Source organism: Eptatretus burgeri, chromosome 1, assembly GCF_056783735.1.
Source record: "Eptatretus burgeri isolate ZD-2024b chromosome 1, Ebu_testis_v1, whole genome shotgun sequence".
Lineage (NCBI taxonomy): Eukaryota > Metazoa > Chordata > Myxini > Myxiniformes > Myxinidae > Eptatretus > Eptatretus burgeri.
The window spans coordinates 33,939,786-33,966,094 of NC_140961.1; the positions used below are offsets into that span (position 1 = coordinate 33,939,786).

Here is a 26,309-nt window from a genome sequence, read left to right on the forward strand (position 1 = left end):
AAAGGTAAACACACCACAATGTTTAAGGAAGATATTGTTCTTTTCCTGAGCAGAACCTCAAGGCAACGAAATGTTCAAATAAGAGACCATTTTCCTGATATCAGGGCTTTCATTGTGACTGCACAGCAGATGTTACAAAGGAATGACTTTGCAGAACGTTCTGAACCTCAATTTCAGCGTCTCAGGAAAGCTGTGACAAAAGCAAACAAAGAACTGCAGGTCGAAAGTTTTTGAAGTGCCAAGTTTCTCCAATGACAGAGCTTCAGATTGCAACCCGGAACATTGATGGGGGTCGAGCCCCATTACGGAGGATTCAAACCATTCAGACCCTCGAGAAAATAAAAGCTGGCATTATCCTATTACAGGAGACCCATGCTACAAACACCCTTACAGCTGCATGGGGAAAACCTTTTACAGGGCAGTGGTTATTAAGCGGGTTTCCTGCACCCAAGGCCGGTGTAGCCATTTGTTTCAGCCACAAGCTTCCCGTACAACAGGTTTCGTTTGAAGAAATATATGCATGGCTCACAAAGTGGGTATACATACTGTTACACAAAGGGCAAAAAAAAAGTTTTGGGAAACATGAAATGCAACGCATTATGTTAATTTGCATGTATTCAAAGAGCTAAATCTAAATTTTTAGACCTGCAGCACGTCCGGTTTTAAAGTTTCCACTGAATTTTGTACAACTGTAAATACACGTTCAAATTTCGACCTTGGCGTCAGCGTTAAGGCGCTGTCACACCTTGACGATTTAGCCAGCGTATGCCGACTTATGAAAAATTTGTCTGAAACACTGGCACACGTCGAATATGTTATGGGTAAGTTTTGATAACATTAAGAGCACGCTGAAAAACACTGCCATACGTCGTAGTATGCTGACTTTCATCGTTGTACTTTGCCGTTGTCCTCATTTTAGCATGCTTTAAATTTTATGACGTATGCCAGCGTATGACTCACACGTTCCACTACGCTGGCCATAAGTTGTAGGCACGTTATGCGATCGTTGACACACGTCGACGCACGTTACTTGTAAGTTACTCATAAGTCAAACACATCAAGGTAATGATTAGCGTACCCGAAACTTATTTATAACCTATGAGTAACGTGTTGTAGGCACGTTACACGATCGTTGACACACGTCGAGGCACGTTATTTGTAAGTTACTCATAAGTTGAAACACGTCAAGGTAATGTTTAGCGTACCCAAAACTTATTTCTAACCTATGAGTAACGCGCTTTGAAGCTATGTGTAACGTACCTCCAACCCTTATTGACGTATGTAGGCGTATTTGATTGACATCTTCCGGACGACCACAGAACTTACTGAACGTGTTTCTAATTTACAGCTACCGTATAATGGCGTATTGGCAGCGTTTAAAAAAAAAACAAAAAAAAACAATAACTTCCGATATTTCGTCACGTGCCGTTACGTCACGTCCGATTGCCTCTTCAGTTTGCTCATGTCTTATTCTTAGTTCCTCCTCTGTGAATATTTTCTGTGTGAGGATATTGTCACGTCGACGTCGAAACTTAAAAGCAAATGTCCGAATATATTTTAAAATTCGTGTTAGACTAAAAAAAAATAATAAAAAAACAACAACAACAACTTCAGATATTTCGTCACGTGCCTTCACGGAGCCAAGGAGAAAAAAATAAAATGTGCCTTAACGGAGAAAATAAGTTTCGGGTATGCTAAACATTACCTCGACGTGTTTCGACTTATGAGTAACTTACAAGGAACTTGTGTCGACGTGTGTCAACGATTGTATATCGTGCCTACAACTTATTCCCAGCGTAGCGGAACGTGTGAGCCATACGGCGAGTACGTCGTAAAATTTTCAGCATGCTTGAAATTTCACGACGTACTAGACGTACCACGAAATATGACAGCGTACTTCATCGTTTTTCAGCGTGCTCTTAACGTATACACAACTTACCCATACCGTATTCGGCGTGTGCCAGCGTTTTAGACACATTTTTCATAGGTCAACATACGCTGGCTAAATCGTCAAGGTGTGACTGCGTGGTTGACACTTCCAATTCTCAGGCGGTTATGATTTAAATCGGCGAGCGGCAGGTTTTTAACAGGCTACGCCACGAGTTCATCGGCGATACGTGCAGCGCGCTATGCCTAAGTTAAGCTATCGTTGGGCATAGGTTGTGAACGCTGACAACAGGCTAAGCATTCGTTGGTATAATTTATCTGTAAGACAACGAAACGTTCTGTGCCCATTACTAATATGTTATGCATACGACCAACACGTTATGAATACGACCAAAACTTAAAAAAAAAAATCAAAATTTCAGCGTACGCCAACGTTTTACATAGATTTTTATACGTTGCCATTGCTGGCTAAATCGTCAAGGTGTGACAGCGCCTTTATGTACGGAATCAGATGAAAAAAAACAACGTAAATATATTTTGGGATAAGAAACATAATTTTTACTCTGCCTTTTAAAACAGGCTCAATATGTGACAGGAAAAAGAAAAAAAAACAACACATTTTGAGAGAGTCCGATGTTATAAATTAGGAAGAAAACACAGACGAGTTCAGTTGCAAAGAAAGCCACACTTGTAAGCGAAAAATAACGTTAAAATCGAATCTATTTCTTTCGAACTTTTGAAAATAATCACTTTAAACATGGAGAAAAACATAATTCTTACCTTTTAGGATCCTCACGAAGCACCAAAAAAATTCTCGCGTTGGTTAAAATGAAGAATTATCAGACAAATGCGAGTCACCTCGTTCGGCTCGGCGTCCTCACGCTGGATTCGTACGTTATGGCTCTCGCAAAGACACGGACACGAAGACAAACGCTGCGCTGGACGGCGAATGGAAATGTGCTGACGCTTGCAAGTGCCTATTATATACGTTGCTCAAAGAAATACGTTGTTGACAGCAACCGCCCTAGGTAGTACTACCATTCTGACTTGGCAAAAAGTTTCGCTCCGCCAACTCATTTGAGAGAGTCGCTTGAACGCTTCATCTGCAAACTATAGGGTGGGAAGTGTCCGATTGAATTGGTAGATAATGCTCCGCAATGGTGTGAAACCTCATTTTCAACTCCTGTTGAGCATAAGGAACACTAGGGCAATGTAGATTGTGCAGTTTAGCTTTCCAGCGAATTGCCAGAGATTCTGAAAATTCCAATAGTGACTACAGAGGCTGACATCCTCGAGCCCAGAGGTAGCTTGGCTGAGTTGTCAGAATCTGATGAGGATGCCGAGGTGCCTGAGTTGTCTCAGGCTCCATTGAGTCAGCCAATCGGCTTCACAGGTCCCATTGGCTGACTCAATGGTGATTCCTCCTCAACTTGTGTTTTTTTTTGTTTTCAACTTGCATTTAGTTTCTTTTGCAAGAGCCGACCGATGGTATATAAACTTGTTTTAGGAATGCTGTGGTCTTTCCAGGTTATTTTCCATCTATATTCTCAGACCATCAGTTAGTAACGATGGGAGGTGGTGGGTGGGGGTCCTCAGTCAACACAAGAAGTATATATTGGAAATTTAATACCAGAATTCTGGAAGATGGTCTGCTTAGAAAAGCCTTCCAAGTTTTCTGGGCTAACCAAATCCGAAGCAAACCCTTTTTTTCTTCAGTGACTTTATGGTGGGACAATACAAAAACCCAGATTAGTGTGTTTTGTCAGCAGTTTAGAGCAAACAAAAAAATTATACTTGGCATATGTCATCAACTCCCCATGGGATAATGATGATGTCATCAGTGAAGTGGTATTCCAGGTATAATTGGTTGAATTGAAATCCTTATCTGAAAAATCTACAACTTCATACGTCTCATCTACGACCCGATGTAAATGAAGAATTGAACTTGTGGTGTCATAACTATGCCAAGGAACTATGTGACACAATGGGGTGTGTGGATGACACGGGTATATTGGCCATAATAGTAGCGTGCTCAGTTACCAATGGTATTTTTGTTCAAAATGAATGCACAAGGTGAGACTGCACGCTACGAGTGCCATTTTAGTTACCTCCGCGTTTTTCACTTCTGTGTGTTTCTTTGTCTGTCTGTGAGCAGGATATCTCAAAACGTTGTGGCCAGATTCGGAGAAATTTTTGGTCGACAGGTTGGGTGTGTGACAAGGATGAATTAGTTAAATTTTGGTGAAGATCTGGGTGCGATAATTTTTTCAGCGATTTTTTCACCATTCAGAGATAGGGCCAAAAACGATAAATAGTATGATATCTCAAAACGTTTTGGATGGGCAAACTTGTAAGAAAGGCTGGATGTGTGACGAGGATGAATCGTTTTGATTTTGGTAAAGATCCAGATCAGGGCAAAGGTATGCACTCTACCGAGTGCCCTTCCAGATATTATTATTACCAACGCCCACCGAAGGTGGACTGAGGTTGCGTTTTCAACCATGTCTGTCTGTTTGTTTGTGTGCATGATATCTCAATAAGTTGTGGATGGATTTGGATGAAACGTTCTGGATAGGTTGGGTGTGTGAGAAGGATGAAGTGCTTCAATTTTGGTGAAAATCTGGATCTGCACCTGAGAATTTTTTTGTGATTCTTCACCATTGTTCACCAAGATAAAGTGAAAGTGAAGACTTGCCTGAATCGAATAACATGTTCCAAGTGTGGGGCAAGCATCTGATGCGTTACAGGTCAACAGAAAGAGAAGTCACTCATGCAGCCCTCCTGCCAAAAAACCAAGCATTTAAAAGAAACAGACTAAACCAACACATTTGGGGTCATGGGATGTATTATACGGCAATTAGCAATACACGCACCGTCACTTGTGTGCCCTTCAAAATGTTACAGGAATGAGACAGTTGCAATAGTCCATATTTAAACACTACTCAACCATAAATGTCTTCTGCATTGGTGGAATGTTTCCCAACAGGTTTCCACCCAAAGCAATGGTGGTAGTGGGAAAAATACAAAAAATATCTCATCAAAAATCAACCTCATCAGTTACAAGTGAGACCTGTCAATGATAAAAATATAAAATATTCAAGAATGAAAACACATGTATGCAAAACAGCAAAAAATTAGTCAGCAGAAGAAACGTGAGCAAAGGGCACAAGCAAAATCCTGCGAGCGTCCTCAAGACGCTTTGCCTTCACACAGAGGTTTTTACGATGAGCAGCAAATTCGGGGTCTTCTTGCAAGAGCTCCTCAACATCTCTTTCTTGGATAAGTAAGGAAAGCTGCAGCTGAAGCTGTGATGAGAACTCATGCAATAGGTGGTGACGGATGACCAGGGGAACGTGATCACAGAGTCTGTTCTGTGCAATCTGATAAAGTGGGTGTGGGACAGATATGGACAAATCCAATAAGCAATACAACATTCAATTGAGAGCTAATAAACCATGGCTTGCACACTCTACTGCCATTGTGTTTTTATTTCTAAATCTATCAAAGACAAGTGAAGAGCAAAGGCTATTACCTATACTAGTGCGTGTGTGTGCGTGTGTGCGTGTGTGCGTGTGTGTGTGTGTGTGTGTGTGTGTGTGTGTGTGTGTGTGTGTGTGTGTGTGTGTGTGTGTGCGCGCGCGCATCAGTGTGTGCGTCTCCTGCAAAACTCAAAAACCATGAAACCTCGCAGCCTGAAACTTTGGAAGCATACGAAGGGAACTCCAAGAAAGTGTTTGAGTAAAAATTGGGTGTTTGGGTTAATTAAAACACACCTTTTGAAGATAATTAATGGCCTATTTCAATCATATCCTTTATCAAACACATCATTGGCCACCTCACTCTCTATGGGGTCTTAAGATGTATCTTGGGATACCTCGCTGGGGTCGAAAGCCGCCATGTGTTTTTCGCCTGCTCAACCATACCTTGACTTGGAACAGGCCACAACGATTTGTTCAGGATAAAGTTTCCCCCCCTCCCCCCCCCACTTTCCTCACTCATATTATCGAATGCCTGATAATTATCATACGTACAAATCGCTGGATACATTGCAATGCTTATAAACGCCCGGAGACGCCCATGTTCGTGGCTTTATTTCATTTCCGCACATGACATAACCTCAAGAATCTGTTAAACTAAGCTGAATTACAAAATTTTAGCTCCAGAATCCAATGTAACAGCAGTTCTAAATGCAAACAAAGTGCTCATTTGTCCAATTTGGACACATTTGACATTTCAGTGTCTCCAGGATGAGTGTGGTTAACGTGACAGATGGGCGATGCTCATCGCTTGACAAGCCAGCCGTTCCTTATCAACAGTTTTCTTGGAGTGCTTGCTTGAGTGCTTAAGCCACTTTCCGAGCACCCTACAGTTGATAGCGGTACAGTTCGTGTCCCGATCGGGATGTACAATTGGCAGTTACTTCAAGGCAGGGGTACATGCAATTCTAAATTGGTTATTTTATCTGACTCGGGTGTGCTCTACAAAGGTTATGTGGTTTCTCTGCGAGTTTCAAAGCAAAATATGTTTGACAACACCCGATTTCAGAGTCGTTTGCTGTATTCACGTGTTTTCTAAATTACAGGACCAATTTTTCCATTCATCATATGATGATTAGCAGCACATATTTTTGAAACGTCTCCAACACAATGTTGTTATTTTTTATTTGTTCATTGAAATCTACCCAAAGCAATGGTGAAAGCTGCTCAAGGTTTTTGGGTTGTACGCAGTATGTACTGCAGTCAGTAATCGCACTTATTTCAATCAGCCAATTACAGAAAAATTCCCGATATTGGCCAAGCACAAATATATATCGTGTGTGTGTGTGTGTGTGTGTGTGTGTGTGTGTGTGTGTGTGTGTGTGTGTGTGTGTGTGTGTGTGTGTGTGTGTGTGTGTTATTCATAAAACATAACATGTTCTTTCTGTTTCTGTTAACTCCCCTACCCTCTGTTACATCCTCGCAATACAGTGCAGCACCCTCTTCCTGTCTGTCTGTCTCTGTCTATCTCTCTCCCAGCTCTCTCCCACCCTCCTGTCTCTGTGTCTCCGGATGGAGACATAGTGGTTATCTCCATTTGTGGGTGGGTGGTGTTCGTCTCTGGACGCGTCTGGGCGGTGTTTGTCTCCGGACGCATCTGGGCGGTTTTTGTGAGAGATCTATAAATTACGAAGCAATCCTCAGCGTAGAGTCCTTGGCTGGGAGATAAATTACGGCACCATCCTGAGAGGGTAGAGAGCGAATTCTGTGTGTGTCGGCCGTGTTAGCTGGAGTCTGAGGTTGGAGAAAACAGCGTTGGAGCGAGACAGTGGTTGGAGTGAGATGGTTGGAGTCACGGGTTGCCAAAGAAAGAAGGAGGGTCATGATGTGGAGTCTGCCCGCGTCTCGCCTCGGCGGCCCATCTGATGCGCTGGTTCGAGGGCGCCCGATCTTGACCAGGTCTCTCGTGCGTCCTGTCGGTGGCCCTGATCCCCGTCTCGGACTCCGCTCTGCTCCACCCGGGCTCCTTCGTGAACACGGTCTCCACGCGTGTGGTTGTGGGTCGAGCTGCACGACCACTGGCAGGTGCCGCACCATGGAGCATCCCTTCCCAACAACGTGCAGGTACCCAAAAAGAACTGCGACCTCAGCTCACCTCCCTCTCTGGCTGCGGGGGTCCTTTGCAATACACCTGGGTTTATTTTCATCTGAGTGTGTTGCACCGTCTTTAAGTAGAACTGTTTAAGTGTTTGATAATTGTAAATCTTGCCTGTACATAATGCGATAAGCCTGCTCTGAGTCCTTTTGAAAGGTGATTATAAATAAACCATGATTATAAATGTTCCCAGTTCGTTTTTGTCTTTTCCTTCATTGGTACAGCATGGTTCGGATCTGAGTTTAGCCGGGTCTTTATCCCCGATAATCTGTTTATTCTAGCCGGTACGTTCTTGGTAGTTCCGCTTGGCTGCATCTGATCCGGAGTTCGTAGTTGTTAGTTGGTACTCTACCATAGTTGGTGGAGTGATCTGGATCGGGAAAGGTGTACCAAGGGTGTGGTTCCCCGGTAGACAACACCGCGTGGTTAATTAGGTAAATTGGTTCGAGACAAAAATACCCGACGCTACGCGGTGGAGGTATTGGCGTCCACGGTCGGTTAAGCGACCCGCTGCCTCACGGAATTATCCGTGAGCGACGGCCTGCAATTCCAGGAGTCTGGTGGGAGGCGACGTAACTTCCCCCACCTAGCGGTCGTTCTCACCACCGGATCCCAGCCCGCAACAATATATTGTTGCGAATCTGGAAACCATTATCACACTCATTATTCAGGTCCTTTAGCTCAGTTATCTCGGTAAGTGCATGTTCTATAGATAGCTCGCCTTCCATTGTTTAATGGGTAAAAATCGATTAAATGCGCTGTGATTCATTTTAATAGTAAGGGTTTGATCAGAACACAAAGAAGAACGACCACCCCCTCCTCTGCAAAGAGGAAGAAGAACCCTCCCATCCCGTGATTCAAGGACATAAACAACCCTCCCACCCGCGGTTGTGCGGGCGGCGACGCACGAGGGCATGAGTCACGCCGGGAGCGGGGGAGGGGGCCGATAGGGATAAGAAAGGGACCCTCTGCTTGGTTCAGGTGGTTGTTCATCGGAAGAGTGGGTTGTGGCTGGTTGGTTGTCAAGAGTTGTTCAAGGGAGAGTTCGGGCTGGTTGTTGGTTGTTCATCGGAGGAGCTGGTTGATCGGACAGTTGTTCATCGGAGGAGTTGGTTTGGGTTGTCGTGGTTCTTCTTCGGTCTTGTGGTTGAGGAGTGTCGGCCTGGTTCAAGGGTAGTCGAGTTGGTTCGAGGTTGTTGTTCTGCTGGTGCTTCTTTGAGTTGGCTGTGCAGTCGGTGGTTCAAAGGGTCGCGCTGGTTCTGAGTTGTTCTGGTTCAGCCTTTGTTCTGCTTCGTGGCCTCATCTTGGTTCGGCTGGCTCTACTTGGAAAGCGACGCATCTTCGGGAAGGCTCGGTGTTTCGTCTCACCAGCACGTGGTCCGGAGCGCGAGGGGATCCGCTGGAGCTCGGGAAGGATCGCGGCTCACGGCGATTGGATCCAGCTCGCCCTCGCTGGAGCCCGGGTCTGAACAGCTTGAAGACCACACGAGGTGGAGAGGTTCGAGATAGGTTCTGGGTTTCAACTCATCTGTCCCTCCGAGCTGAAGTCCTTATTAAAGGTATCAGCCACCATTTATTGGGTGTGTGTGTGCGTACGTGTGTCCGTGGGCCCGTCTAACAAGGAGAGAACTGTTAAGTGTCTGTGCTGTATTTATTTGCATTACATTTTGTGTAGTCGGTTTAACCCTGCCTCTTGCGTGCCTCCCTTGTTCCCCGATTCCTGTATAAATAAACCCCAATTGTTAAATGTTTTCAGCTCGTTGCGTCCATTTCTTTCATTGACTGAGCATTTCGTGTGTTGGGAGTTAGCCGTTGGTTTGCCGTAAAAGGGGGACATTCGGACCGACGGTTCTCGGCGATTAAGCCGCGCGGAATCGCGCACGGGACAGGCTCGCTTAAGCAGCTTGTTTCGTACGAGTTCCGTCGAGGGTGTGGAGGCTCGGTAGATCGCCACGTGGTCTCTTGGTATTTTGAAGAATTGGCAGTAACCCTGTACCACGTGGTAGAAACATTGGCCCTTCACGGTTCTTAGACAAGGACCCGTCGACCCCGGACTTATCTGGGGCGACGATCTATATTCCGGGCGATCGGTCGGGCCGACTCAACTTGCGGCTCTATCAGAGCGGTCGGTTTGCGGCCAACCCCCGGCACCGTAACTATATATATATATATATTGCCAAGTAATAACACACGTCCAACAATATACTTTAAAATTCCTTAACTTTTGCAAATAATAAGGGAGCTTTTTTCTTGAGCATCAGGAAAAGCAAATTCTTTTTTAATTGGTGAGGAGGAAAAATATTATTTTGCAAGTAGCATTTTGGGGCCACCCTCCTGTCTCTGTGTCTCCGGATGGAGACATGGTGGTTATCTGGATGGGGGTTATCTCCACATGTGGTTGGGTGGTGTTTGTCTCCGGAGGGTTAGTCGCGTTATTCTAACAGTTATTCTAACTAATAGTTAACACGAAAGTGGGAAATACAGTCCCATCACATGATTCCCATACCATAAAGGCAAGACAAATTCCTCCCTCCATGAAGGTCATTCATGAGCTGGCTTGGTTCTTAATGGCAATATGATAACACCATGGCAATTATACTAGTATAGAGACGAGTATAAAAGCCCGTCAAAAATGATGGATTGGAATTATTTTATTCGAAATATTCAAGGAGACTGAAAGATATGATGTTTCAATTTGTGGCATGAAAAAAATGTGATTTTAAAACACTACCTATACACATGTGACACTCTTTTCTTTATCTTCTGGGATGTGTCGTTTTGATAGCATCGCCTCGTGAGCATGCCAAAGTCAAGCTTCAGGTGTGCTTATATCTTCTTTATTTATTCGACATCCTACAGATGGACATGAACACTCATTTTACTCTGCGCACGTTGCACATTACGTGCAGCGAATTTCACCTCCCTGCACTTTGTATTTAAGAAAACGCTTCTGTACACCGCTCATGAGGGTAAGTTGCAAGTTACCATCTCCAATTTCAATAGAAGAGACGTAATTACACTTTTATGAGAATTGTTTTTCGAGTTCTTTTTATCATGAAAAAAAGTAGACGGTAGTGAACGCACAGTTAAGAGATTGGCCTTGAAAAGCCTGCACAAATCGTCCTTATGAAGGACAGACAAATAGACAAATACACACTGTTTTATATAGGTAGATAAAGATTTTCCAAGTTCAGAGATGCTCTTTGGTTTAGCCAAAGAAAGCCGTGGTGAAAAGGCATAATTTACTCACCTTTACATATGCTGTCAGGTGTTTACTCATCACATCTATGTCCTTTTGGAACTTCACAGAGTTGATAGCCAACTCATTGGGAGTGACTTCCTTAAGAAGTGAGTTTGATAATGTTTCATCTGGTTCCTCATTTGTCTGGTCAAGGTATTTGCTGTACAGCACATCCTGTGTGTAGATATGAGACTCCATTTTGAAAATTTTCGCAATGAGTGTCTTGGCTTCTTCATACTGTTTTTCCTTCAATTCCTCCAATGTCACCTGCATATTTAATGGATAAACATGAGCGACAAGGCAAATTATGGACAATTTAGTCATTTTAAGAATGCACAAAGTTTATAGGAATGTGAAGAGTAAAATAACAGGTTTAATAAATAATGCTGGCGATAGGTGCACAGGAAGCAAAATAGCAAGGGAATAATACAGGCATTTAAGCAGCATTCTTATCGAGATGGTAAAATTCCCTTGTTATCTTGATGCTAATCTTACCACAAGCAGACTCAATATGGCAACACACGACACACGAGACATGACGAAAGTGGAAGACTGAATGCAAGTCTTTCCTGTGAAGCAAATGGAAGGCTGGTCTGGAGACGCCCCAAGTGCTGGCACGGCCTTGGACCCCTCTCCTGGTCTGGCATCACCATTGGATACCTATGGTTCTGACCGTCTGTGACTACATGCGTATCACTGCTTCAGCATCTTGGACTGAATGTTCCGAGGCACAATGTCACTGCCTTTTAGAGGCAAAACTCCTCCCTCCCCCACCCCCTCAGCTTGTGATGGTGATTCTGAGCGGGTCTCACACACATGATCTCACAGCGCCATAGTAACACACGTGGATACACCAAGTTGTAAAACCCATGTGAGAGGTTTTACACAGCACACGTGTCCCCTACATATTGAGGTACGATGACATTGGGCTAATTTAAGAATTACACGGATGGAAAATGGGGAGAAGAAACAGACATAAGAGCAGTGTTGGGTACAAAAGCGATAATCCGATAACAGATAATTATCGAAGTTAACTTTTTTATCGGACTATTATTGGAAGTTAACTTCCATTTATCGTTATCGGACCAGTTAACTTCCGATAACTCGATTTTTTTTAGTCCGATAATGTCCGTTAATTTTTTGTCCGATAACATTTTTATCGTTTTACTTTTTTTTCACCATCAGGTAACATCACCATCAGAACGATGAGATTCGACGCCGCCATGATTTTGGAAATAGAACAACACAACGAGTCAACTTCCCGCGAGATTAGACTTGCACAAGGGGCGGAGCCTGTGTCACACAGTTTTATGCGCATGCGCACGGCACTCCTCGATGGCGATGCGAGCCGACGCCAAAAAATGCCGAGGTGCTGTATATGTACTATGAGCATGGAAGAGCCGTCGGTTTACTGGCGGGAATACCAATCTTTACGTAATGACAAAAAACGGTTTGTGTTTGTTGGAAATACATTAAAATTGAAGAATTTAAATGAAATAAAATAAAAAAAAATTTTTTTTACTAACAACACATCGTGTCATAGACTCTAAAAAGACGCATAATGCTTATTTTATTCTTGGGTTTAGCATAAATAAGCCTTTTCTATGGGTTTTGAAGCTTTTTCCTTGTTTTTTTGAATTTTCGTTAAAAAGTAGTTATCGTTATCGGATTATCGTTAACTTCCGATAACTTTGTATTATAATTACTGGATTATCGTTATCGGACTTAAAAATTGGGGTTATCGGATTATCGTTATCGAAGTTAACTTTTTGGTTTTCGGTGCCCAACACTGCATAAGAGACAGACATAACATGAAGGAAAACAAACGAGACATCCAATTCTGGCCGATGATAATTAATTAGGGTTCACAACAAACACTTACTGTAGTAGAGTCAATATACGGTTGAACCCCCAAAAAATTGAAACAAAACGTTTTATTGTTTTAAATGCGTTAACAGGTCATAGTGAATTCCAGAAAAAAAAAGTCTCGGGTAATCTGACCCCCTGTAAAGGGGTTAATTTGCATATTTTCAAGATGGCCACCAATGAAAATTTCAATGTCCTACAAACTTTTTATGGTTGGTTTTTAGACCCTATAAATGTATTGGCAACAGATAGGAACATGGGGTTTTTGAATCAAATAAACATAGTTCCATCCACCTATGACGTACTATGACGTAACTATGACGTACATGACGTCATAGTTAAAAGATAAATGAGTATGCCATAGAAAAGCTGTTGTTTTATAATATGTAATGACATGTGATGCTATCATTTAACTCCTTGAACTAGTTAAGCTGTCCCTTTCCTGTAATTACATAGATGGGACGTCATCAATCCAAAAGAAATCTGTATGTATGCCACACAACCTTACCATAAGCCACGCCCATTGTCACCCGAGATCATTTCAGCATTGTCATTGTCATCATTCTCATTCTCATCCCCCAACATTTGATTGAAAGGGTTGATACATGACTGCACTTGGCACTGTCCACAAGCTGATGTGCATGGTAGACCGTAGGTTCTGCATGTGCAACGTTGAGTACTGCACCCGGTAGTACAGTTGCAGTGAACTACCTTAAGCAAAGAGTCTGGTGCGGCATTCATTTAATTCATTACTGTTATGAACTGATCCTCCTCTGTTTTCCACCCCCAGTCTGTTGCTTCCAAATCTGCCTCTTCTCCCATCCATGTCATGATCTGGAAATACGTGCGGAGTAAATGGTGCTTAGTAGCCGCTTCAGTTGGTGGCAGACGCTCTGGGGTAACAAACGACACAGCCGATACCACTTTCTTTGTCAAGATGCTGTGGCGCAACGAAGTGAGAGTATCTGTTCCCTTTCCACCAAACACCTGGACCATTGCCTTGTACCCAATCTCTAAAATTGCATCTGTGTTTTGACCTGGTGTCGCAAATGCTTGGGCACATGACCTCAAACCAGCATCACCTTTCATGACTTTCTGGAAGAGAGATTTCTTGCCAACCCCAAATATGCGCGAAGTCGTATCACATCCAGTAAAGGCATGTACGAACAGCATCATGGTAGATGCCTGGGATCCTAAGAGGCTCTTCAGTCTGTTTATGTGATACACTCTGCTTTGGTCCTGCGTCTTGTCAGATCGGAAGTACAAGTCCCGGTTGCCACCTTCAGCAAAATGGTGAAGCAGAAGAATAAGCAAGTCCGTATCTTCGCCTATCAGTGTTGTTGACTGCAGCTGGGAAGCTCGTACTGCTGCTTGCACGATGTCGTAGTCTGCATCACCTGTTGCGTTTATCACAGTGCACCCCTTTTCCTTTAGCCTTTGGCTAATGATGTTTATCAGTTCCTGCTTGTTGGAACCATGTGATAAGAACTCATATTTTTTCCCCATGATCACGGTTTCTTCTGTGAAGTTGACTTTGGGATGATGTTTCTTTTGACGACGCTGGTGTGTGCTGTCCTTGTTAGATGGTTCATCCAAATAACCGTCGAAGACAACAGTAGCTTTCCCGTAATTGCGGAGTACGAAGTCAGCATAGCCGTTAGCTATATATCTGTATGTGCTCCCTTTCGTCCACTTAATGCGATGCATCAGTGAGCCACCATCCAACACATAGTGGTCCGTCTTGGGTACATCGTCCGACTCATCCTCGGGAGACAAACCTTTTGCATATTCATCTGTTGCTCTCGCAAGCTGTAGCTTGTCCGCTTTCCTGAATATGTGCTTCGCCTCAAAGAGAGCTGGGGGAAATGGAGACAATTCATATTCAAAAACGTCCTCCAATGAGAGGTTCCCTGCCTGAGAAATGACAAGTAGCCTCTGAAACAGAAGAGCAGGGTCTATAGTTCGGTCGCCAGTAACCTGGACAGCAGATGAATCTCCCAGAGTTTTCGCTTTGTCCTTCCTTTTGCATGTGTAGGTGAAAACTGGTTGTCCAGTCAGCTTTTCAGCAACTTCTTTCCCCACTACCTGCAAGTTGTCAACATTCACTTCATCCTTGGCTCCAACACCAGTGACAACATTTCTCAAGGCTGGATCATCAGAGAACGGATTGCATGACTGAAGTTTTTCTTGGATTTTTGCTACATCTGACTGGTCCCTCTCCATCCTGGACTTTATGGCCTCCCGATCCTCCTCCTTTATGGCTGTTCACTCGACGTGTAAGTGCAATCATTGAATTCTTGCATGGCTACATTATATTCCGAACATACGTGGGACGACAGTGTCCACAGGGCACGTTGCTCCTTCGTCATGCCACTGCCCCTGATCAACCCACAAGTCGACTTGAGTGATCGCATAAGTGTCTGTTCGATAACAACATCGGACCCAAGTCCAGCCCAGAACTGATCACTCCGACGAACCACATGGAAAGAAAGGGGGTTGGCTTTCGGTTTTCGCTATGACGTCATAAACGTCATAGTTACGTCATAGTACGTCATAGGCGGGAGAAACTATGTTCATTTGATTCAGAAATCCCATGTTCCTATATGTAGCTAATACATTTATAGGGTCTAAAATCAACCATAAAAAAGTTTGTAGTACATTGAAATTTTCACTGACGGCCATCTTGAAAATATGCAAATTAACCCCTTTACCGGGTCAGATAACTCGAGACTTTTTTCTGGCACGCAGCATGACCTATTAAAACATTTAAAACAATAAAACTTTTTGCTGCAATTTTTGGGGGTTAGGTGATACGGATCATATTTTGACTCGACTACTGCACCTCACACTCATTAAGGTATAACTGATTAACCCCACATTAACCGCCAAATCATTTTTGTGCCAATATTTTACGTTATATTATTTTATTAAACTGTCTCCCATAAATATATGTTATCCACGTAAAAGTACCTTTACTAATGTTTTATAATGGATTTAATTTCTACTGAATAATTTTTTCTCAAGCTATACCAAAGTCAGTAAACAATTTGGAAGAAATCAGTTTGATGATCATTTTGAGCTTGTGATGCAGAAAGTAATACAAGGAAATCAAACACAGGGGGAGGCCATTCAGCCCATCATGCCTGTGCGAACACCATACAAATTTATCCACACCAGATCCAAGGAAGAAAATGCAAATTGATTTTTTAAATATTTAATGAAATATGTATATATATATATATATATATATATATATATATATATATATATATATATATATATATATATATATATATATATATATATATATTTTATAATTTTTGTAGATAACTTTTTTTTTCTTATTCCCCTCATGGGAGAGGGCATGGCCTTGGTTAAAAACTCATCAACCACACAACACCCTTTGACAAGACCCCCACCAACAGCACTCCGTACACGTGCACACAATCACCCATCAATGCTCAAACTACCTAAAAGTCCTGTCAACATTCCAATCTCCATAACTTCCAGGTACCTATCTAATTCTAATTTAAACTTATCTCCTTTTTCTGCTGCCACTACCTTTTCAGGAAGGCCATTCCATGCATCAAATACTCGCTGAGTGAAAGTCTCCTGCCTCACTACCGTCTTCACTCTCCCCTTCTTTACTCTCAGACTATGGCCCCTGATTCTGTCACTGTCCACTCTGTTGACTAATTCATCTGCACTGATTTTATCTATACCTTTCATTAACTCAAACATCTCTATCATATCTCCTTGTAACCGCCTCCTTTCTCGTGTATAAAGCCCTGTCTCCTTCAGCCGCTCCTCATAGCTGAGTCGAGCTCGGCCCGGAATCAATCTAGTAGCCCTGCGCTGAACCCTCCCTGTGGCATATATGTCCCTCCGGAATTGTGGTGACCAAAACCACACACATTATTGTAGATGTCGCCTCACTAAATTCCTGTATAATGTTAACACCATCTCTTTTGATTTATAATTAATCCCCCTCTGAATACAGCCTAAAACCCTATTTGCTTTAACTATAGCTGCCTGGCATTGTACTGCCTGCTTACCTCCCGTATCTATTACTACCCCCAGATCCTTCTCCTGTGTGACACGCTCCAAAATTACCCCTTGCATCCTGTAATCTCTATTTTCATTGTTCTTTCCCATCCCCAACACCTTACACTTGCTCAGGTTAAATTCCATCTGCCATATTTTGCCCTATATATGCAAGTGTCAATACTTTACTGAATCTGATCACCACCCCCTCTGCTATCCACCTTACCTCCAAGCTTTGTGTCATTTGTAAATTTGGAAGGCTTACTCTTTACCTCATGATCCAAATTGTTGATGTAAATAATGAATAGTAATGGTCTGATTACTGATCCCTAAGGTACCCCACTACTTACATCCTCCCACTCACAGCCACTCTTTGCTTCCTGTCACGAATCCAGTTTGCAATCCAATAAGCTACCTGACCAGCCACTCCACAGGCCCTCACTTTGGCTAACAACCTCCGATGTGGTACCTTATCAAATGCCTTCTTAAAGTCCAGAAAAACTGTCCACTGCCTTTCCCTCATCCACCCAATCAGACACTGCTTCAAAGAACTCTAAAAGATTTGTAAAACAAGAAGTACCTTTGGTAAACCCGTGCTGACTACCTTTTAATTAGTTTATGTTTGTTTAAATGGTTCCTCATCTGGTCCTTAATTAATGTCTCCAACACCTCCAACACCACCACCACCGCCCGCCCCCGTTGCACCTCCACCACCGCCCCCCCCGTTGCACCTCCACCACCGCCCGCCCCCGTTGCACCTCCACCACCGCCCGCCCCGTTGCACCTCCACCACCGCCCGCCCCCGTTGCACCTCCACCACCGCCCGCCCCGTTGCACCGTCACCACCGCCCGCCCCGTTGCACCATCACCACCGCCCGCCCCGTTGCACCATCACCACCGCCCGCCCCATTGCACCGTCACCACCGCCCGCCCCCGTTGCACCGTTTACCACCGCCCGCCCCCGTTGCACCTCCACCACCGCCCGCCCCGTTGCACCGTCACCACCGCCCCCCCCCGTTGCATCGTCGCCACCGCCCGCTCCGTTGCATCGTCACCACCGCCCACCCCCGTTGCACCGTCACCGCCGCCCGCCCCCGTTGCACCGTCACCACCGCCCGCGCCCGTTGCACCGTCACCACCGCCCACCCCCGTTGCACAGTCACCACCGCCCGCCCCGTTGCACAGTCACCACCGCCCGCCCCGTTGCACAGTCACCACCGCCCGCCCCGTTGCACAGTCACCACCGCCCGCCCCGTTGCACAGTCACCACCGCCCGCCCCGTTGCACAGTCACCACCGCCCGCCCCGTTGCACAGTCACCACCGCCCGCCCCGTTGCACAGTCACCACCGCCCGCCCCACTGCACAGTCACCACCGCCCGCCCCACTGCACAGTCACCACCGCCTGCCCCCGCTGCACAGTCACCACCGCCCGCCCCCGCTGCACCGTCCCCATTCCCTGCTCCCGCTGCACCGTCACCACTTCCAATATCCTCAGCAACCTCACTCCACAACCGTAACCAACGATGAACTACAAATTTCTCACAGTCTGCTACTTGCTGCAAATTATCGATGTGTTCCTTCAACTAATAGTAACCATCCTCAAATGGGCGATTTCCTCACACATCCGACAACAATAAGAACCCTCTGCTTCCCCTATTGTTGACGTGGCCCACATTGAGCAACTATTACATTTTACTAACTCCTCTTCCTTTCTCCTTCGGTCTATTGAAACAATGAAAGTACAATGAAAGGAAATGAACACAAAATCCAGTTGATTAATCTTTCTTTGTCCTCGCTTTACCAGACTCAATATTTGCTGAAAGAACCCTCCTGATCATTTCATCTCCAACTACAGATGACAAATAGAGCTTAAAATGGGAAGCAGTCTGAGACTTTTCAGGAATTCTGGACCAGTGAGAACCAGTTCAGAAAACACTTGAATAATATGGTTGAGGCTGTGTATTAAATTTGTGTGAACTGTACTGGTTCGGTCAAGTCATCAAAATTCTGCATCCAAATGGGACAATCCAAGCAGCTTTGAGGATAAAAAGCCTTGTATACTCGAGTCAGAACCTAGTCGCTAACATAAATATGTCGTGGCAGAAATGCAATACCAAAGTTGCTGAGCCAACCCAAAGCCCAGATATCTCTCAGTTCCTTTATACCACAAACTGCTTCAATCACAAACTTTGGTATCACTTTCGTATGATCAGATTGTACATTCCTTTCAATTTTGCCAGAAATGTCACTCGTGGAAACGTTTATCAGTCTCAGTTGAGAATCTGATCATCAATCCATGGGAATATGGGGGTGGCCTAAACCAGAAACAAATGGTAGAATTATGTACTCAGTGAGCCAATAAAGAACAGGACTTTGCTTTAACTTCATTATCTATCATTCTTAGCAGTGGTATAGTGCCAAAGTTTGAGGTACCAGAGCTCCGCAAAAACGTATCGGCCGTGATGTCATGTTTTAACATGACACGAACCATTTGAGTCCCCCATAACGAGTGATAAATGAAATATGCACATTTCACCATGATAAACAAAAACTTAACACTCACACTCACTTAATCTCACAATTACGAATACTCCTTTCAAGAAAAAGCCAGAACAATTTAGTCTCTAAGCACCATTTTTTAAGAATTTAAGAAATAAAGAAATATTTTAAGAAATAAAGAGAAGTTTATAATATATATATATATATATATATATATATATGTATATATATATATATATATATATATATATATATATATATATATATATATATATATATATATATATATATATATATATATACACACAGATACATATATAGTTTGAACCATGTGGTAAGGGTTGGCAGGATGGCCTCGAGGTCCGCACACGCTTTTCCAAGCTGTGTAGCTGAGTTTGAAATCTCAACCCAGCTATAAACCGTCATCTCGGTGCCACAGGCAGTGTGATTCATCAATGTGTGTGCCATCTCCAGAATGGATGTTAAATTGGGTGTTACATCAGCCAGCATTAGTTTTTATTATGCCTCCGCACCAAGGGTGCCGGAGGCATTATGTTTCCGGGTTGTCCGTCCGTCCGTTCGGATTTTTGTTTGCGCGATAACTCAAGAAGCAAATTGAAGAATTTCATCAAACTTGGTAAAAAGATAAAGTAAGACAGGGCAATTAAGTGATTAGATTTTGGGCCAGATGTGATAAAGGTCAAGGGTCAAAGGTCAAGGTAAAACTCTGAAATTTTACTCTTTATGCCCTAACTCAAGAAATATTGGACAGAATTTCATCAAACTTGGTACAAAGGTAAAGTCAGACAGGGCAATTAACTGATTAGATTTTGGGCCAGATATGATAAAGGTCAAGGGTCAAATATGTCAATACTCAAGTGTTTGTGCGGGAGAGCGGAAGCATACCTGTCCACTGCGCGCAGTCAAATTCCTCTAGTTTCATTATCTTTCACATTGGTTGGTGTCTTTCTTGGAGTTGACAAAATAAGATAAAGTTTTGGGGCCGGATAAACATCCGAGAGCATTGAAAGAGTTTTGAAGAGCAGATAAGCATGATAAGATGTATCATTTTATATTTATCTACTCTGCCAAAATGAGACCATGTAATCGATGCATTATAGGCCTATCTTTGTTCATATAACGTAATAGATATTTTTCACAAAAACAGCCCCATCACCGATCCACCCAGACTTCAACTAGTTGTAGACATCCTAACTTTTCCATGCCTTCACATCTTCCAAGGTGAAAATAATTTTTGTAAACACAAGATAATTCACTAAATCTGGATAGGCCTATAAAATGGTTGGAAAGTTTGTCTCGCTTTTGAACCATGTTGTATTCGGAAATTAATATGGGTCTGTGTTGCCAAAACCTGTGTTGTTATAATATCGCTCCCCAGATAAAGTGTCCAGCGTATTGACACACCCAAGCTGCGGGACAAGCCGAGACCCCAATTGTTTGGCCATGAAAGCACACAAAGCACAATAACTCAATCAACTGTAAATGGACACAAGTCTGAAGACGACAATGGTTCACGAGCGGTATTTGACGATGTAGATTGTTTCAGAAGTCAAGGATGAGACAATGTGATAATGTTTGACCAAGTTATAAAAATGATCAACATGGTGTGGTACGAGTGGCAGGTTATTAGCTGCAAAATGTCGAAAACCCGGTTTCATTCAACAACTTAAAAAAATTGACCTTTGCATAACCTTGAAAGGTCACAAAACAATGTTGTGGACATTAAAATAAGGAAACTGGATACGTGCTATAGCTTATTGGAGTTAGTTTGTCGAAGAAGGTCGAAAACCCGGTTCGATTCCCACAACTTTGAAAGTTTGACCTTTGTGAACTTTAAAGGTCAAAGGTCAAGGATTATGACCTTTGGTGCAAAACTTCCTCTGGAACATTCCAGGAACAATATAACGTCATATAGGCTATATGGCATTTCACACTCCTCGGATGATCCATACTTTGATGAAATTAGCGCAAAAACAAACTTGAAGGGGGTGCCACGGGCAAGGTGTTCGAGATAGAGCAAAATGGTTTCAATAGTTTAGGTGGGGAATGACCTCAAGATTATGCATAAAAAATATTGTCATCCCAGCTCTCAAAGTTTGGGCGGTCGTATGATTTTTATGTCAAAATTCGCAATTTTCTAAGTTCGTGACCTTGTGACCTTGACCTTGGGACGAAAATGAAAAATCGAGCTCTGTGGGGCTATGCAGGTGCCATTGGGCTAACCAAATACCGAAACCCGTCAGATTCGACAAACCCCCAAGGAGAAGATGCAAATTGAAATCGGCTACCCCCTAAAAACACATGTTTTTTGGGCGTGGCTCCACCCATAATGGGCGCACCATGCCCATTCTCAGGAAAACACAACTAGATCATGATATAAACCTCCCACCAAAATTTTATCAGGATCGGATCAAAACCCACGGAGCTATGCTCAGGGCAGACATACAGACAGACAGACAGACAGACAGACAGACAGACAGACAGACAGACAGACAGACAGACAGACAGACAGACACACCAATAACGAATATAGTGGTCACTTATTTTTTCGTGAAAATATTTTTTCGTTCAACCAATTACTCTCTTCTTTTCTTTTTTCCATACTCTAATATGGAAACAGCACACAAATTGCTGAGGTCACTAAACAATCTTCATTCGTGAATTCCACATTAGCAAACTATTATTTCAATGGAAAATAAAGCATTTTGTTTGGACTCACTATTGCCCACATATTGTTAAGTGGAAGGGGTTGGGGGGAGGGATGGGGGTAAGGATCCATGGTTATAATGTAGTAAGATAATAGTGTGAACAGTGTAATTCGTGTAGCAGAGATTTACTCTTGAAAACAGGAAAAATGTTGGAGCAAGTCATCTTGTTAAACATACAGAGGGGGCAGTGAGCATGAACGTAAAGGCAGACAGAGTAAGGCACAATCACAAGCTGTTTGGCCAATGTGTGTGAGCCATGGTGGAAAAATAGACTGTGGAGCTTGGAAGCAGACCAGCAGACTTTTTTTTTGCCGCGTTGCGTAGCGAACGCTGGCTCTAAGAGAACTCCACGTTGTTGTTATTGTTCTTCTTCTTCTGGTGAAGACAAAACCTTTCTGGGGGTGAGAATAGGGAGTGAAGCAGGCAGGGAGGCAACATGGAGGTACCTGATGCTCTGAGGCATCTGATGCCCAAAATGCACTTGACGCCCTGGAGGCACCTGATGCCCTGGAGGCACTTCATGCCCTAGAGGCACTTCATGCCCTGGGACACCCGATGCCCTGGAGGCACCAGATGCCCTGAGGGCACCTAATGCCCTGAGGGCACCTGATGCCCTGAGGGCACCGGATGCCCCAGGGCCACCTGATGCCCTGGGGGTACTTAAATGCCCTGGAAGCTGAGCATAGCAAGGAGATTGACTGGTGGAATGACGTGGCTCTTGGACACATTTGTCCTTGTTTTATTATGCCCGCTCATGAGGTGGGTCGGCCCAAAACATGGGCTCGCCCACAGCAGCAGGTGGCCAATCACGAGACCCATCACTTATGGAGGTGGTCCCAGAGTTTAGGTGGGAAATGATCATGTTTTATGCTGAGAGTTAGAGCTGGACCTTCAGGAAATATGCATCTCTCTCCTCAGATTAATATGATGACAGATAATACCTCCCCATCTTCCCATTGTCAAACCAGCTTGTATTCCCTAACTTACTATATATAATCCTGTTTTGCGTTTTCATGATATAAACCGGCAAAGCAGTTATTGATTTTTGCCTGATTAAATTATTATCTTGCCAAAACGAAGTTTTTGCAAGATATGTTAGTCAGCTTGTATGTTTTTTTTGTTTGTTTGTTTGTCTTTAATCATGTATAAAAAATTCTGCAGAGCACAGGTATCATTGGAAATTTTTGTAACTTCGCATATCAGAGGCCTATAGAGGTCCCTTTCAGCGCACAAAATTTTGAAGGTCAAGGTCAAAGGTCAAGGTCACTTTGTCGCAAATCAGGGGAGTCGACGAAACCCTTATTTTTTGAGTAATTTTGATCGGATCGTCTTAAAACTTCATGGGAATATAGTTCATGGTCTGGTGCTCAGCTGATTAATTTTTGGTGGCGATTGGCCTTGACCTTCATATGTTTTTTTTTTTTTTGGTCTGTAATCACGTATAAATCACTCTGCAGAGCACAGTTATCATTGGAAATTTTTGTAACTTCGCATATCAGAGGCCTATAGAGGTCCCTTTCAGTGCATAAAATTTTGAAAGCCAAGGTCACTTTGTCGCAAATCAGGGGAGGCGACGAAACCCTTATTTTTTTGAGTAATTTTGATCGGATCGTCTTCAAACTTCATGGGAATATAGTTCATGGTCTGGCGCTCAGCTGATTAATTTTTGGTGGCGATTGGCCTTGACCTTCATGGTTATCGCCTCAGGTCAAACATATTTGACCCCAAGGTCAAATTTTCAAGTTTTAGGAACCATATCGTGTAGTACCTCAAATTGAACACCTCGATGAGTGCTTTCTAGATATGTCAAGCTTGAGACATTATGATGTCATTTGGTGACGTTATGAGGCAAAAGCATATTTTTCATGGTTACTCTGTAGAACGATTCTCATCGGAATCTCTCGTAGGCAGATATTCCTCAAGGAGTCGCTCCTGGTGGATAGCAGCTCTGTTCACCTCAGTGTGACCTTTAAGAAGTCACACGTGGTCACCTTTTGGCATGATACAGGTCACCCTGCGGGTTATTTTATTTGTTGTTTGCTAATTGTGCTTCCACAAATATCATTATCGACACCAAGTGGATAATATTCTTCCTTATGAGACCGATTTAATTCCTCCACGTCTTCGAGGTTTATTTTAAATGACCAATTATACCTTAAATCATTCATATCATATCTCCAATATTCTATTCTCATACACCCTTCTTTATAAATTTTTATTTCAATTGGAACTGTGAATTCTGTATGACCTGGAGATAAAATCAACACCTTCTGCATCTGTATGACTGCATCAATTCTGTATGACCTTCTGTATCTTTGGAATACACAGCCATTTTATTTAAGGATATACATTGTGATAAATCACTTAATCTCACCAAGTCATTCGCTCAGTCGGGCTTGGATAATTTATTGATTTATAACCATTTTTCAGATGAATATTTTTAGTTATACTATATTTCTGTCGTTCAGCCTGTGTCTTTGTGCAATAATATGATAAATCAATATCCAGTTCTTGGGATACACCAAAGGTAGAACCATCTTTTCCAACATCAGTCATTTATATTAGGTTAAAAATAACATCATAAATATTTGTTGTTGTTGATGAGTTGAAAAAACACAGATACATAATTGACCACAACACTTTGAATTTAATTCTTCGACTTGAATTGTTTGATAAACACCATTCTGTAAGAATTTCATGACTTCACCAGGTGGTGGAAGACCATAACTATCAAAATAATATTTAACCTGATTATTATTAATACAAATACAATGAGAACCGTTTCCATTATGATCTTCTAAATTCATAATAACATTCTTTGTATATTTAGACAAGTTTGTTTATTCATCTCTCATACAAATAACCACATTATCAATTTTTTAATTCTTACAATATTTGGCAAGTTCTGTATTTGATGTTGCATTCTTTTCAAATTCTTTAAACCACTCATAAGTGTTCATTTATTTATGAGAAAGATGTGATCCATTACCCCTTTTAGTTAATTTTACACCTGCTTGTGCAATTGAAGAAAGCATATCTCCAACTTACAATCTCGCTTTATCAGGTAGGCTTTCAAGTTTTTCAGCAAAATCTACAATTACACCACTTGCACTAATTTGTTTCTCCAACTCTTTGTTATGTCTTTCCAACTCTTTTTGAGCCTGTATGTGAGCCTTCCTTTCATTGGCGGTTTTCACCACTGCTGAAATACCACCCATCAATGCTCCAGTCGAACTTAAACCAGCAAATAAAGGAATTATAAATGAGAGAAATCCTCCACTCGTCTCTCTTATACAATATTTCTTCAACATTGGTTTTGACATTTTAATTTGAAGTGAGCCAATATCGTTCAAGATTTTGACCTGTTCTCTTGGGAACAAAACATCAATTCTTATGTTACTTTTCTCCGAATTGTATTAACATACATCATACAAGGCTTTTGATTTTGAATGCAAGATAATAGTTTATTACCTTCGCATTCTGCGAAAGGTTGTTTTGGTCGGCGTGTATTTATTTATTTATTTATTTATAATCTTGTGATTCGTATAACTCAAAAAGTATTAAACCGAATTGCATGAAATTTGGTGGGATTATTGGTTATTAGCCAGGAAGCATTCGATTAGATTTTGGGATCGTTCGGGTCAAAGGTCAAGGTCAAGGTCACAATCGTCTTTTTACGATAACACGGTCAATTTTTATTCAATTTGCATGCAACTAATGCCAAAATGTTCAGAATTCAACGCCTCATCTTGTGATATGCAATATGACACAATGACGCCCATACTCTTGTTACCGGTTAGGGGTCAAAGGTCAGGGGGGTCACGACCTTGAAAAATATGCGGTTTTTGTCATAACGCGGTCAATTCTTGTCCGCTTTACATGAACCCAGCACCAATATGTTCAGAATTTAATGCCCAATCTTGTGACACAATGACATCATAACACATGTCACCGGTTGGGGTAAAATGTCAGGGTGGGGGGGTCACGCCCTTGAAAAATATGCGGTTTTCGGCATAACTCAGTCAATTCTTATTCGATTTGCATGAAACCAGCATCAAACGAGATTACCTTCTCTTGTTGAAACGTTGTATTCACCGAGATTGCGAGTGAAGACTCGCCAAAACGACGTGAGTTGATTGTTGTTTAGTGTGCCAAAAGGTGACCACGTGTGACTTCTTTAAGGTCACACTGAGGTGAACAGAGCTGCTATCCACCAGGAGCGACTCCTTGAGGAATATCTGCCTACGAGAGATTCCGATGAGAATCGTTCTACAGAGTAACTATGAAAAATATGTGTTTTCCTCATAACGTCACCAAATGACGTCATAATGTCTCAAGCTTGACATATCTAGAAAGCACTCATCGAGGTGTTCAATTTGAGGTACTACACGATATGGTTCCTAAAACTTGA

General features: G+C 42.8%; 1 protein-coding gene across 2 annotated transcripts in view; it reads right to left on the bottom strand.

Moving 5' to 3' along the window:
• Positions 1 to 4,714: 4,714 nt before the first annotated feature.
• Positions 4,715 to 26,309, bottom strand: part of LOC147034194 (interferon-induced GTP-binding protein Mx1-like) — a 94,453-nt gene continuing 72,858 nt past the window's right edge. For both annotated transcript variants that reach the window (XM_085878436.1, XM_085878447.1), the window contains 2 exons: positions 10,769 to 11,026; positions 4,715 to 5,267 (listed from right to left, as the gene is read on the bottom strand). In XM_085878436.1, the coding sequence (XP_085734562.1) occupies positions 5,022 to 5,267; positions 10,769 to 11,026 (504 nt within the window). In that variant the 3' untranslated portion in view covers positions 4,715 to 5,021. The remainder of the gene's footprint in view (positions 5,268 to 10,768; positions 11,027 to 26,309) is intronic.